Genomic DNA, 15,196 nt, shown 5'->3' with positions numbered 1-15,196 from the left:
TCTCCTCCAGGAGCTTCCTGTTCTACAAGGTATGCTACTGCAACCTTCTTCCAAGATAAAGCAATTAAAATAATCTTTGTTGTGTTTCTATTCAGTTTAGATCTACAGATCTGGCTGTGGATGTTGGAATGGACCAGGGGTTTTAATGTGTTTTGAAGATACATTGTGCAGAAGGGCATTTAATATATGCTTGAAACTTGAGTAGCAGGTGAAAATAAGTCACTATAGACTGCTGTTAGCATACACCAAATATATAAAATTGAGTGCTCTGAGTATTTAAATGTATGCATGTTTGAGTGTGGTCATATGGTAAATCCTATGATTCAGATAAGTGCATCTATAATGCAGCGGTTTAACATCCGTTTAAAAAATGAGTATGTCAGAGAGTTTTCTCTTATTTACTTCTGACAAGTCATTAATAAAGCAAATTGGATAAAAGCCCTGAGGCTGGTAGAACTCTTGCATTTCTAATAAAGAAGCTGACAGTCTTGCCGAATAGCTCCATGCCTCACCTCTAGCACTAGATATAGAATTGTCAGTTATAATTTATTTTGAAAAAGTGTGGGGTTGTTTGGGTTTTTTTTAACAAAGGTACCTGCACCTGTAACCATGAGTGCTCAATCTATATTAAGCAAAATAGATATTACTTTCCCGAGATGTTACAGATTTAAAACTGTGTTTATATTGTCACACCTGGGATTGTCAGTTTGAATAGAGGGGTTTCTGTTTCAGAACAGTTTGTATTTCAGCCTAAAACTAGCCTGTGTTTTCAATGACATTATCCTAGGCTTATAAATCTTCTTCACCAGCATAATTGATTTTGGTTGTGTTACAGACTTTACCAGCTGCTTTTTATTAGAGCAGTGCGAACAGGTCATTTTTAAATTTTTTTTCCCCTCCTTTTGTTTGACATCTGAAGTGGGAAGGTAGAGGGGTAGCTGATCACCACCCGTGTCTCTCCCTGTTTTCTTTCCCCCTGTAGCTGAACGGAGCTTGTGTATGACCTGGAACAAAATGATTGATCTTGTCAGTGGGACACCTGCAATAAAATGCACGGAAAGGAAGGGCAAAATCGCCAGAGGAGGTGAGGAGGGCAGTGATCTGTTCACTTCAGCCCCTACCATCGGGCCAGTGGCTGGAGCACACAGCTGGGTGGTGGTGGAGGGGCTCCCGCTGGGATAACTGATGAAAGGGCTCAAATCCAGCAGCTCTCGTTTGCTTCCATCATGAGCAGAACATTTGGGAAATACTAAAAGCATCTGGCTAAGCATTTAACAACCCCTTTTTGACCCTTCCAAAATACCTTATCACGCCTGTTTTGATGGGAAATTTGTTCTGTATTCTTAGTTGTTAAATTTGAACTAGCACTACTACCCATAAGCATGCTCTCTTCTGCTACGCCCACTTGCAGAGTCAGTTGACTTCACAGTTGCCTGTGCTTTTTGGTTTTTTCCCCCTCCCATTTGGTACTATGAAATTTCCCTCATGTCCATCTCTTCCTTACAGTAACTGTTGTATTTGCCATATTTCCTTTCTATTGTTTAATTTAAAGAGTTTAATTTAATGAAAAAAGTGGTAAGAATATTAGCTGGTTTTGTCTCGTGCAAATAATTTAAAATCTTTGCAGTATTTAAACAAGATATGATCAAAAATATGAATGGTGCTTGCAATAAATAGTCTTTTTTTTTTTTTTTTGTAATGTAAATTACTGATGGAGTTAAACCTGACAGTTACTGGAGGTTAATATTTTAACTGCAAAGTCTACTGAAATGGCTGCACATGTGGAGAAATACAGAAAGCATTAAGTGAAATGCTCATGTTTGCTTGATTTATTCTCTGCAGCAGACGGACTCTGGTAGTAGGAGGTGTAATTTGCAGCACATTAGCTATTAGCCAGTGTCATTGCTTGAGTGGGTGGTGTGAGTCTCTTGTGCCTGTACAGTGTCATACTGCGCATGTGTCAGAGCTAGGCACTTCTCCCCTGTGCTGTAACATGAATTTTTTCTGAACGTTGTTCTGTGTTTAAAACTGTGAATCTGCCAGTTTTCCAGTGGGTTATTCTGTCACATGGATAATATCTGGAGTAAATGCTTTTAGATTTTTCGTTTTTGAGGGTGTTTCCTCCCCCCCCCCCCAAATTCTTAATGTTTTGCAAAACTGAATTGTAGAAGCATTTGACTTACCTACCTTTTTTGGTATGCGGTTCCCTGAGGATGAAGTATGTAATTTGCAAGATACGCAGCCTGTAACTTAGAGCAATCAAAATTGTGCTAATGTTTCTTTTTGGGGTACCTTGTGCATGTATGTGTGGTGTTCAGCATAGGTTTTCCAAAAGAGTTGCAGCTTGATGCATCTTTTTTGTGTGCACAATTTCACTTGGGTTGCTTTTAGTTCACTTTTTTCCCTAGAGGCACCTGTCTCCTGCCACATACCCATCAAGACTAATTGCACCATCTGGAAGACTTTTGTATAGCTGTTACTTGTGCAGAATATCTCTTGGGAGCTTAATTCAAAATGTGAATGTGACCCCTGAAGCCATGTCAAGTAGCTGCAGTAGTTTCTAGTGTCTAAAGGATGATCACCGTAGGCTTTATTTGTTTCAAGTCTAATGTGGTTTGCTTTAGTATGGATATGTTACATGGCAGTAACACAACTTCAGTCATGTTTTGAATGGAATTAGACTTTTGACTACTGATTTGGAAATTCATAGAAAATCCTGTCTAAAATTGCATCCAAACCATATGTGATGTATAGGCTATATGATTAGGTGTAGAAATGACAGACACGTTGGTCCTTATTGTTCCACTATTTGATTTTTTATGTCCTGTTCTTCCCCCCCACCCACATCTGCACTTCTCATTAATAGTTTTCTGCTAAAAATGCAAGGCGTTCATTGCTAGTGGTGTTGCAAGCCCCCTGAACAGCTCTGAACACTTGTTTCTGTTATTGCTACGAAATTGTTCAAGTATTTTCAGCATAAGTAATTATTTTCTTCTGTTCCTCACTTAGTCTGAATCAGGTAAAAGTACTGTAGTGTTTCACTTCTAGTGGTATCTATCTAGGCAGTGGCTTATTTAAAGGCCAGTGCTTTATAATCCTGTGTTGAACACCTTTCTTCTCTATTTCTGTAATATCCTGTCCCTTGGCAAGCTGTAGAGCACTAGGCATGAAAAACCAAAGTGTTCTGATTGTTAAAAGTATCACTATAATTTGCTGTATTTTGTTTTTAAAAACAAAAAAAGTGTTATTCATTTCTCATGGGATCCTGCTTTTAGTAAGGCACTCTGATTTTACCAGCATACATATGTGGAAAAAAGCAATTTTTTCCTAAAAACTCTTTTCTTCAAAAATAAGTTGTAAATAGTGTTGAGGGAAATATATTTGTATTTAGTTGCATGATCTGCGTAACTTGTGTGGTTGTGAGTAATGTGGTCAACTGACGTTCAAGCCAGAGAAGTACTTAACACCACCACAAACAATTATGAATGCTGTGTACAGGATGTATACACGCTATATATTATTCATTATATGTATTTTCTGTTTTTTCCTGGGTAGTTTAATGTTCGTTGTGGCTCTGACTTTGGAAATCTACAGAATTTTAAGTGTTTAACTCTTGGCTGCACTTTGTTAACTGCGTATTGGAACATGGTAAGCAAAAACATTTATTTGTGTGCTTGGTGAGAGTAAAGGTACGCAAGTTATAAATTCATAGAGTGCTGAAGGCAAGCAGTTGTCCCTCCTTAAAATCCCTCGCTACATGTACCCACTAAACAAAATGAAGGTGCACATTGCAGGACCACAGAGTGTGCTCTCAGGGAGAGTTCTGAGCTGTGCAAGCTTTCCTGGGTTTGAGCGGTTGGGAAGTACTGCAGGATTGGTCTACAAAAGAAATCATCGTCTGCTCTGGAAGATACTATATATCTTCCTTTCAGTGGTTCTTATGCTGTTTTATTCAGGGTTTGTTTTGGTTGGTTTTTTTAAAGGATCTTTGAGGATGGAAGAAGTGGGAGCTGGTGGCTCTGTGACATGGTTTCTCCTCAGGAAGTTATGTTTGAATCTTGTGTGGTAAATAGTAAAATCTGTGCTGCATGTCTTCCACTAAAATATTGATTACCCATGTTCTCCTAATTTTTAGAAACATTTAAATTGGTTTATTTTAAGATAGCTAGCAAGGTGATGTGTTAATTGGTATTTGCATTTTACTGCTCTGTTAAGAGAGACTAACATTTAATTGCGTTACTGCAGATCAAGATCGGTGGCTAGTACTTGCTTTTGGCTGAATTTCAGCTTTGACTAAACGTTTGGTATCCACTTGGTTGTTAAAACCTCAACTTAGTTGAACCAAACTCTGTAACTGTCTGAAGCCATACACACTTGCACTCTCTTTTGGAAATTTGGTAGAAGATGATACCTTCTCTAACACCGCAGCTGCCCATGTTGCTGAGCGTGTGGGGTACACCTCATCCTTAACTTGTCCTGGGTGGGCCAGCCTGTTAGCCTGCGGGTGAAGCAAAGGGGATGTGGGCAGATTAGAAAGGCACAGAACAAAAAGCCATGGCCTCGTTTGGCTCATTAGACACCACCGGAGCTAAAAATATTGTGGGTTGTGGTAGAAAGCCATACTGGCCTCTTCTTATTTTAATTGATAGTGGCATTTGTAGGATGTAGCTGCACTGAGTGTGAGCTCAGGGCTTCTCTGGAGGGGAATTATTAGCCTGGAATCAGTGCAGGTGTGGAGACCAAGCGCAAGTAGCTGTCTAGCACCAGCTACCTGGGTGGACCCACTCATTCTATTAGAGCATGTAGTTTGGGCCATTCCCCCATCACTGTAGAACAGGCTGTAAAGACTCAAGAGAAAAGTCAACATTTGCAGTAGTGCAAGAACTTTCACACATAAGGGTGCTATTTAAGTGATGATTTTTTTTTTTTAATGTTTATGTGTCTGTGTACATGAAATTAGTATACTTAAGATATTCTTGCATTGTGATGTGGTGTAAATGTAATTAAAAAAATCCAGATGAAACTTTAGGTTGCATCCACTGTTTTCTTCATTCAAATGTATTTCCAAGATCAACATCTTAGATTTTCATTCAGATGTTTTAAAGACTGTTCTGTTTTGATTTCCTTCGGTGATTAGGGCTAAAATTATACTCTGGAATAAAATGAGTTGAAGTGCTTAGTAATCTGTGATGTAGTTCTTTATATGATTTGTTTAACAAATGTTTAGATGATATTGGAGATACGGGCCCTTATTTATTGGAAATTAGTTTACAAATTTAATAACATCTGGAATGTATTATCCTTTCTTCTAGCCATTTAGCCTTATTGATGAACATAGGAAGTAGAAAGCAGCTTGACCAGGACAGGAAGAATACAACTGGAGACATTGCAGTCAAAAAGGAAAGCTAAGCTTGCTTTAAAGCAAGTTAATTTCTGAGATGGTGTATCTAAGTGGTCATTTAGAATTGTTTTCAACAGATATGTTTTGGGAGGCAGTTTCCTGCTGACCCCAAATTTAAAGATGCAGCATTTGAAACAGTTATTTTGTTTAAAACAACCCATCTGTACTTCATTTATCTCTAACTTTTACTTTACGTCTTTCATCAGGTTCTGCAAAGTCTATTTCTAATATACTTAGACATGTTATATGTGTTGCGCAATCTGGTCGTAACCACTCCAATGTAAACAGTTTTCTTTCAGCGGGTTGTAGATTTTGGTTGTACCTTTCCTCCTTTCCCTTTCTTCTCTTGAAGTATGAGGCTTCTTTTGGTTTTTTTGTACTTCAGACAACAAACTGAAAGCTCTTACGTTCCTGTTACAGTGGATCACATTGAATTATTCTGAAATACTCCTTTCATGGCTTGACATGAAATGCAGGACATATGCTGCTCCTTGGAAATAAACAAGATTTAATCCTGAATACTTGCTTTTCTCTGCAATAGTAGTATTTCATTGTAAGTGTCAGGTAAAGGATGACAAAAGATCACTATTGATAATTGCAGCTTATTTCCATGCAAACGTGAATATTAAAGACTTGAAATTATAGCAGCCTGACGTCTGAGCCTTTCTTTCCACTTTGATAGGACCAGTGAAAATGGATTGTGAAAACATGCTTTTTTTTTTTCTTTCCTTTTTGCAGGGGTTTTGTGTACGATAGCCGAAATAATTTACAGATGCGAGGTTTGGTCATATTGCTTGTTTCCAAAGCTGCTGGACCCAGCACGGCCGAACTCTCTTTCCAGCACAACATGGTCAGTGGAATTTATTCCAGGTATGTAGTAACTTTCTGTAGCAAGATACACCAAGGTACATTTGATGGGCAACTTCATGGTGGTATCAAAGCATCTTAAGTGGCCCGCTCAACTCTCAAGGAAAATTGATACTTACCTAATCGCAAAACTTTGTTCCTCAGGATTGTTGTAAGCTTTCCAAGGTGAAAACCATTTCCTACTCTTTGTATAGCTCTTATAATATCCATGCCTATATCTTAATTGTGGCTCTTGGGCACAACAAAATTAAAAACATTTGAATCAAGATAATTATTTGAAAGTTTATGTTAAGAGGTACTCGGAATCAAAAAAGTAAAGATGCTAGAAAATTTTTTTTTAATAGAATATTTTCATTTTGAGTTTCTTGGGTTTACTCAGGTACACCTACTTACTAGGAATTTCAGAGTCAGATTGCCAGTCTTGTGGAATACCAATTGGTTTTACTGAACAGATAAGTTTTGCTCTAGCCCCTTTGAATGATATTTTCCCATGAAACAGCAGTGTAGAATAAAGTTTTTACCTTCCATGTGTCACAGCGGAGTTACTGAGCCTACCATTAAGGTTCCTCAGGCTCTCACTGAGATAATTCAGCTTCAAGTTCCTAAATATTTTTTTAAGTATTTCAAGTAAATTACTTAATACTAGTAACAACATTAATCAAAAATAGTGGTGGCTCTCCTTTGTATATTTGATAATTGACTGTTCCACTGAAATAATAAGTGAGATCTGGTTGAAAAATTGTAAAATTTGAATTTTTGAAATCCTTTTGAAAAGCTGTGAGTGTTGCTTGGTTGAGGGAACAGACTCATATTTTCCATGAATTGTGTTTCTGACCACTGTGATGTATTAAATGGAGATGCACAAACTTAGTGACATGTTTGTATCCTGATTTGGTTTAGAAGTGCAGAGACAGAATTGTAAAATTGAAAAGACCAAACACATAAAGTTAAAATACATGTAGTATCTTAAAATAACAGAGAAGAAAAATATGTATGAATGGGTACAGACAGAAATAACAATAAGTAAGAAAAAAGACAAGACTATAAAAGAGGCTTGTTATGGAGTGCTGTTTTGTCCCTTTAGCTGTTTAATTCCATTCTTGTTTTGTTTTGTCCTTAATGTCCCCTTAGGGTTGTAAAATTTTTATATTTATATGCAAATGATGCTGTATGAAAGCATAATTCTAGTTAGTTAATTAAGGCACAGGAGGTATTTTAGTTTGTTTTGTAAATGATTAAAAAAGTTTACCTTAAGTATGCCTCATAAAAGGAGAGAAAAAGCATTATTTTTTGATAACTAAGTTCTTGAGTATGATGATTCTGACCATGGAGGTAACGTTTGAGCGTTGAAAGCTGCCGTTGGGAAGGTGACTAGTGGAAGTATTCATTAAGGAGCAAATAAGACCTTGAATTAATAATGAGCCATTTGGTGTAAATGGACATCATTGGAACTATGCCAGTTCAACCAGCTGAAAATCTAGCCTAATAATCTAAGTTTGAGCAAGTCAATAGCCATTATAATATCTAGTTCAGAGTTACAAAGGTACTCAAAAAATGAAGCAGTTTTGAATACACCCACACGGGTTCACTTAAGGTTCATTACTGTCTGCAAAAGTGATAGCTATGGAGTTGTTAATTTAAATGGATTTTCAATGACACTTTAAGCCTGTAGCACGGTGTAAATATGAGCAAACTGATGCATGCTAGGAGAATGCCGTAGTGTTGTTTCATTTTGTGCCGTAGTGACCAGTTCTTGCCCTCTACTGAAGTCACTGTGGTCTTTGCCTTTGACTTTGGACCTCCTTTCTTTCTTTAAGGTACTTTTCCAAATACACTCTTAGATGTGAGTCTAATTTCTGATTTTGATTTCTCCATTGTATAAAGCTAAGAGAACAGGCAACTTTTAAAATTGTGATCTTAAAGGGCTTTTGTGATTGTTTTATGTATTACAAATAGTGTTTTACAAACTGCTTTCTCCTGAATAAGAACAAAAGGAAATAGTTTTCCATTAGTACATTTTTGTCTGCTATCTTGGTTACGGAGTAATTATATATGTTGTGTATATTAGACATACATATCAAGGGCAAAGTATATCCTTCAGTGACATGAAGTGAAGAAATACCCTTAATCCTTTATTGTTCATATGTGTCTCCAGCTTTGGAAATAGATTCTTACAGATTTTCAGCTCAGCTGTAAACTATACAGCTCTTTTTGTTGCCATGCCATATAATTACTTCATCTTTATATATAATATTTTGCTGGAAATATTATTTCTGGCACTGTAATGAGCATCTTCATTGCCTGATACTTACGTGCTGTGAACGTTATATTGTGGACTATTAGCTGGGATATGGCTCACTTGATTTTAGGGTACTTAGTAGTGATTAATTAATTGCATTCCTGAAATCGGAGCATGAGCTAAGTTGTTCCAGTACTTGTCAGCAATTGCACCAGCCCAGTCTTTCTTTTCCCACTGTCTGTGTTGGAACCAGCTGTTGTGCTCTCTTTTAAATACTCAGTCCCACAGTGGATAGCCAGGTTACATCAGTCCGCTATATCTGGTACTACACTAAATGTAAAATCTGTGAGCAGGAAGATGTAACAGTGCAATAATTATTTAACTTAGAAAACCACAAAAAACCATGGTAGACTTTTTCATCCTGGAATCTGGCATGTTCTGCATAACCTCTTCTCCCTATTTCATATTCTTGAATCACAATATAAGCAAGCAATACAATAACTGTAATTAAAACAGAAATATACTGAGAGCTGAATTTGGACTAGCAAAAAAAATTTTTTTTATCCTATTCTCCTGTTCTCTAGATATGTCAGTTCACGGGACAATTGACCTAAGTGTATAAAAATAGATTAGCTAGCTGCTTAGCTGGCATCTGTTTTTTTTTTTACTAGTACACAATGGAACAAAACTGATGCCTGCTACCAGAGAGCAATCTTTTCCAGAATAATGAAGATTACAATTTAGGTAGTTACAGGAACAGGGCTAGTGTAGTTATATGGTGCTACCTCTGGCCAGCATTGCTTCCAGCTTTAGCACTTCATAATTTGCAGGAGATGTGATCTGCCCGCATTAAGCTGGGGACATGGGGGGTCATTGTACGCAAGGATATCATAGTAACTGCTGGTTGCCTTATGAGCTATGCTGAAGATAAGGGGGGAAGTGTTATAAAAGCCTGCTTGGCATGCTTTACTTCATACAGCCACCTCCCTATCATGTTGCCAGCAACCTGACTTTATTCCTATTGGCGGGGAAAAGAACCTGGCTTTACTTCCAGCTCAGCACTAGTGATCCCGAAAGAGGATGAAGAGGAGAAGTAGCAGCATGATAAACAGCTCTATTTCAGCTGCTGGACAGATTTCCTAAAGTTGAAACTTTCTGCTGGTCTCTTAGCCTTTAGGAAAATATTTCCTTGGCTACAGAAGCATTGCAAATGTAATGATGAAGTGCAGTGCTCACTACAGAGTATGCAAGCAGTATCATGTAAGGGTTGATGTCATTGCCTGTACTCAAGCAAAGCGTGCATCCCATATTGTCTGGAAACTCATTCCTACTGCTGTGCTGAAGAGAACGCAAAACTCACTTTGGGTTTAGGCAGAATCTAAGTAATGATAATTTATCATGCTAATAGTATCAGAGAACACCTTAGATGTGACACAGGAGCCTAGAGCTTCATAAGAGCTTTGAGACACATTTCATAACTGTCGATTATACTAGAGTCTGACACTCCTCTCTGTGGCCTTCTTTCAGAGCAAAACTCACTTGGATAGCCAAGTATGCAGCTTACTGTTCTTTTACTTTGCTGCTGGAAGTGAGGTTTTTAATTGAAGCTCCAGGATCCTGTGGTTTCTAAACACTTACAGCTTTATGCTTCATAGTTGGAGCTAGATTCTTACAGTTGAATATACCAAGACTGGCTTTGGTCCTCTCACTAAATACCCAAAGGGCTATCTTTTTCTGTTCAAGTCTGGCACTGTCAGACACTACTGGTTGGGGAACTGAGGAATCTCCTTGGCTTTATAGTGAGTAATGAATTCTTGACATAGCCTCTAGATTGCAGTTTAAAATGCAAGTGACACCAGAAAATAAACTTATGTCATGTCTTCAGGCCTCGGTATCCTTGGCTCTAATACAAATTATTTTCTTCTCTCTCTCTCATGTTTTGCTGTTTTGTTGTTTTTTTTTTTTTTGTCATTAGTGCCAGTTTCTAAAATACCCTCTAGTACTGACATCCATTGAGCCAGCTCTGCAGATTTCCTTGGATGCTTGTCAGAGGTTTAAAAAAAAAATAATTTAAAATCCTTTTTTCAGTCAAATCTGCCTGTGCATTCATACTGGTGAATCCTATGGTCATTGACAAGCAAAGACTTTTTTATTCTACCAAACTCAGCAAGTCTGTGTCTGTGTGTGTGTAGAGTGGAATATAGAAAGTACTGTTTCAAATCTGTACTAACACCTGGTAAATCCAGCAAACAGATTGCTGGATTGGTACTATAAATACTGGGCTCTGTCCCTGCCTCTTCTCCTTTGGAATGATGCAGCTGGCCTTTAAAGCTCCAGGAATTAATTGCTTGCAAGGTGAACATGCTTTCTTACAAGAAGAAGGTACTCGCTGGATAAACTTGTCTCTGAATCAGAATTCTTCCTACTTCTTGGAAAAGTGATGGTAATACTATAGTGACAGTGATCATGAACATATACTCCTTTTACTGAGTGTTTTAGTAATGATTTTGGAACCAACATTGATGCTGCTTCCAACAAAAGCCCAATTTAAGAGGAAGTTAGCAGCAGATGCCAACTCCTTGTTATGGTGATGGGTCTTTTGCTTGTCGGGTTCCAGTAGTAATTCTTACTTAAGTGGCCTGGGTACCCTTTTTTGGAGACACTCATACACACACAGGTCACACAATCTGATTTCACATGCTCTTTGTCATTGTGGCTATGCCAAAGTCATCTTGTTCTCACCTTCTCTAAAGGAACATTGATTTGCAGCTTCAGGGTCTCCAAGAAATACCAGATCTTAACCAGAGGGCTCATTCATCCATTGGTTGCTTTTCCTCTGGAAGTCTCTTTGATTGCAAAGAAGTCAGGAGGGGGTAGGCATCATTCCTAAGGGCAGAGGACATACTGTTCTGTCCCTTTGCAGTTCCATCTAGCTTACTCCTAGCTTTTCTTTGCTAGATATGAAAACAAAGCTTTCCCTTTATTTCTTTCCCATGGGTTCCAAAGAGCTTTACGCCATCTTCAGAGAAAGTTCAACCTTCCATTACCCTCCTTTCAGGGTAAACCAGATGCTGCTGATAGTACATCTAGGTTCACAGGATAATTTCAAGTAGGAAGGGATCTCAGGAGGTCTGTAGACCAATTTCCTACTCAGGGTCAGTAATGAGGTTAGGCTCATCTAGCTTTCTTTATGAAGGTTAGGTCTTTCAAGAACATAGTCTTTTTCACAAGACGATAATCAAAATGTGTTTTAAACAGATGAGTGAACTTTCTACCCCCTGCCTGTAGCCTCATGCTCTGCGTTTAATGCTGTAGTTGGTGTGCATTCATGAATATGCAGCTCACAAGAGGCCACAGTGGTGTTGGCATAATCTAGCCTGTTTAGGTGTCCTTAAGGTCATTTGAGAGCTGAAATATCCAAAGAACTTTCCATCCCAAGATTTTCATAATTAGTAATGTGGGCTATGTCAAGGCCTACTATGAGAACACAAGCATAAAGGTTTTGTCTGTCTTAGGGATACGCCACCAAAAGTTGCTGTGTATTAGCAGGAACACTAGGAATCTCTTGCATTTCTCATAGGTGACAGCTCACCATCTGCAGCTCTATCTCTTCTTTCTCCAAAACCCATGCCATGGCAGGCGTAACAGAGGTGATGCTGTGCTTGTTAGAGCAGTCTTTAATTGCTGTATGCATGAAAGGCAATCAGGCTGCCTCCAGGGAACTGAAGCTATGTGAATGATGATCCTTGGACAACTTCAGTCTGTAAAGCATAGTCAAAAGTGTAGAGGTTATATACTGGTTATAGTATGCTTTTGAGACTTGCAGTATGCACAAATTTACACAAATGGATGTTGGTTTGTTGACTTTACTTCTATATGTGTCTAGGACTGCTGTTGAGCTGGGATTTTATGGTTGAGAGGGATCTGAAATGGCAATACTCTGCTTTGTGTATTAGCATAATGGTGTTTGAGGTGTGAGCACACCTTCTCTGGAAACTGAGAAAATGTAAAAGGTGTTCCACTTTGAGTGATAAACAGAATAAATACTCCATGAGGATGTGCACCTTGGGCTCTGCATTCCCCGAGAGCTGCAATTATTGGCAAGTAGCCTCTGCTCTGTCGTGAATGCAACCAAACAGCTGAGAGATGATAGTGCTGTTCTTGACTCAGAAGACTGTCACATCTCCAGTTGGAGTAGACAACTAGAAAGTGTAAAGTGCTACCTTCTGGTTTAGGAACAGGTAAATGTTACTCTGGCAAAGGAGGTCTTTTATTCTGTAAGCTGTATCTTCACGTGCTCAGCTCACCAGTAAAGTTTTGCCAGCAAATTCTTTCTACTGTAGACAAGCTTAAAGATGTTTAATTTTTAATAATTGTTTAAATGCTTTCCAACTGAAATATAAATATATAATCTATATTTGATTAATTAATAGTTCTATGCAAAGAAATCAGATAGTCTCCCTTTAAAAGGAAGAAATGAAAACGCAAATCCGTTACAAGGCCTCTTGGTTAATAAACCATGGCAAACATGAGTAAATTTTGGTGAAGGTGAGATTAATTGTATTGTTATAGTGTAAGTGAGACTTAGAGATTGCCTTGACCTGTTTGCTACTAAATTTTATAAAAGCCTTCTTTCTACCTTGCATGGTGTAGATTTTTCTGTGGACAAATTCTGTTTGAGAGTTATTGTAAAAGACAAAACTCAGATGAAATAAAATCAAAGAGTGACCATACAAATTATGATTTGGGTACCTATAAACATACAAAGAGCATGAGTGTGTGACTTTTCACCTCATCTTCAGACCTCACGCTTCTCTCAGTTTCTGTACTCTGAACTGTATAGCGTATTAACTTGGGAGATTGGATTTGTCTGTTTCTTACCTTCATATTTTGAAGTAAGTGAGTGATGCCTGACTTTATCATGGGCTCCTGTCATGTGAAGGGTACTTCCATATTTGTGAGAAGTTTTTTTGGTTTTGGGTTTTGTTGTTTGTTTTATTTCCATTACCATTTGTCTGAGTTTACTAGTAAAGGAAAATAAACTAGTTTTACTCTGACCTGGTGCAATGCAGAGGGAGTGGCTCTGAACCACAGTTTGGAAGACTTCATGCTGCATTGCACTTATCCCCATCAATGATGTAAATCATGATAGAACATGTTTAAACAAAATAAAAAGCAAGTAATGAGAAAAATTTAGTAAGACCAATAGTGTATGTAGGAACTCAAAACTCAAAGAAGGCAGAGCTTTTTTCTTTTGTCTGGTTTAAGTATTCAAACTGGGAATTTTAGTGCAGAATATCTGTTGCACTTTAAATTCACACTGCCTTATTGCATACAAGCCCTGGGTCTCAGCTGCAGATATTGCAGAGATTAATCTTATTAATGGAACTGCTAATTGGTGTTTGACTTCTAATTATAGTAACAATAGGCCATAACAATCAATCCTCACCTTTACTGGGACACATTAGGACTCTTTATCATAAAAATGATTTCCTTTGGGACTAACTGTACTTATTCCTATCTTCTGGAAGGCTGGCTTTCAGTGAAGGTGCAGTATCCCAACTTGCGTGTACTTTGGAAGCCTAGCTAATTAACTGGTAGAGAAAATGCATGGTCCTAAAATAGTCAATATTTAAGTACATTAAGAAGTACAATGCTCTTGACAAAATTATTTGTTTGAAAGATAATGGGAAAAGTATGTCAAAATATGAGTAGTGGTGTCTTTTATAATCTTTAAGAAATGTATAGTTTTTTTCCCCGATCCTTTGTAGTTTTCCCTTAGCTTTTAGTGAGAGGAAATCTAAGCGATTATTCTAAATTATTCTATTTAGTTTTTGCTCTCCAGGATAAATCCTGTGAGATTATTCATCTCATTTACAAGACGAGTCTCAGGAGATGAAAAGCACATACAACTTGATTACATATTCCTATTGATCATCTTCTACACACAACAATAAAAATCAACTCCAAATACAAATCTAACAATATTACTAATTCATTACAACCAGTACTTTTCTTCATCAACTTTTTATTGTTTTTAGCATACACAGCATGTGCAAATACAGCAATTATGTGTTGAATAAAAAAAGGTCCTCTCCTTATGCTGTAGAATAAATCAAAAGACAGTGCATTAAAGCTAATCAAAGACTGTGCAGAGATATGGCAAATCTTGTTCAGAATAAATCTGTTTAGCACTAGACAGCTGAGCAAGGTATACTCAATATGTATATTACAAAGGGGTTTTGTTTCGTTTTTTAAAAAGGAAGTAATTTTTCAGTGTCATAGAAAGCACAGTAGGGATGGCTTACCTTGGAGAAACCATAACGCTGCCTGCTGCCCTGTCTGTCTGTCCAGCCCACCCTTTTCCTGGACCTTCCTCCTCCCACTGCTTGTGAAGTGAGTACTGGACTGCCACGATGTGCAGCATAGCATACTAAACCGGAACAGCACTGATGAAATTCTGCAGTGGGTCAGGAGCAGCTGTGGGAGCAACCGAGTCCTGCCTTCACCCACGTGGGACCTTCTCAAAGAAAGGCCAGATGACCTGTGGGTAACAAGACCTAGCCCAGTCTTCCTGGCGCATGGCATCTCCACGCACCAGAGCACTTCGCCAGAGCTGTCCTTTGCTGGTTGCTGTAAAATCTTTCCCTTGCAACAAATTTCTGCTTGAGAACTTCCACATTTTCTTT

General features: G+C 38.0%; 1 protein-coding gene across 1 annotated transcript in view; it reads left to right on the top strand.

Annotated features, from left to right (window-relative positions):
- PDSS2 (prenyl (decaprenyl) diphosphate synthase, subunit 2) overlaps positions 1-15,196 on the top strand; it is a 135,054-nt gene that overhangs the window by 55,624 nt on the left and 64,234 nt on the right. Inside the window, exon 4 of the mRNA XM_010573449.1 lies at positions 6,140-6,271. Coding sequence (XP_010571751.1) covers positions 6,140-6,271 — 132 coding nt within the window. The remainder of the gene's footprint in view (positions 1-6,139; positions 6,272-15,196) is intronic.

This window comes from Haliaeetus leucocephalus, unplaced genomic scaffold, assembly GCF_000737465.1.
Source record: "Haliaeetus leucocephalus isolate CR32 unplaced genomic scaffold, Haliaeetus_leucocephalus-4.0 Scaffold384, whole genome shotgun sequence".
Taxonomy (NCBI): Eukaryota; Metazoa; Chordata; class Aves; order Accipitriformes; family Accipitridae; genus Haliaeetus; species Haliaeetus leucocephalus.
Note: the sequence above shows the minus strand (reverse complement) of the source record. Positions and strands in the feature narration are given on the sequence as shown.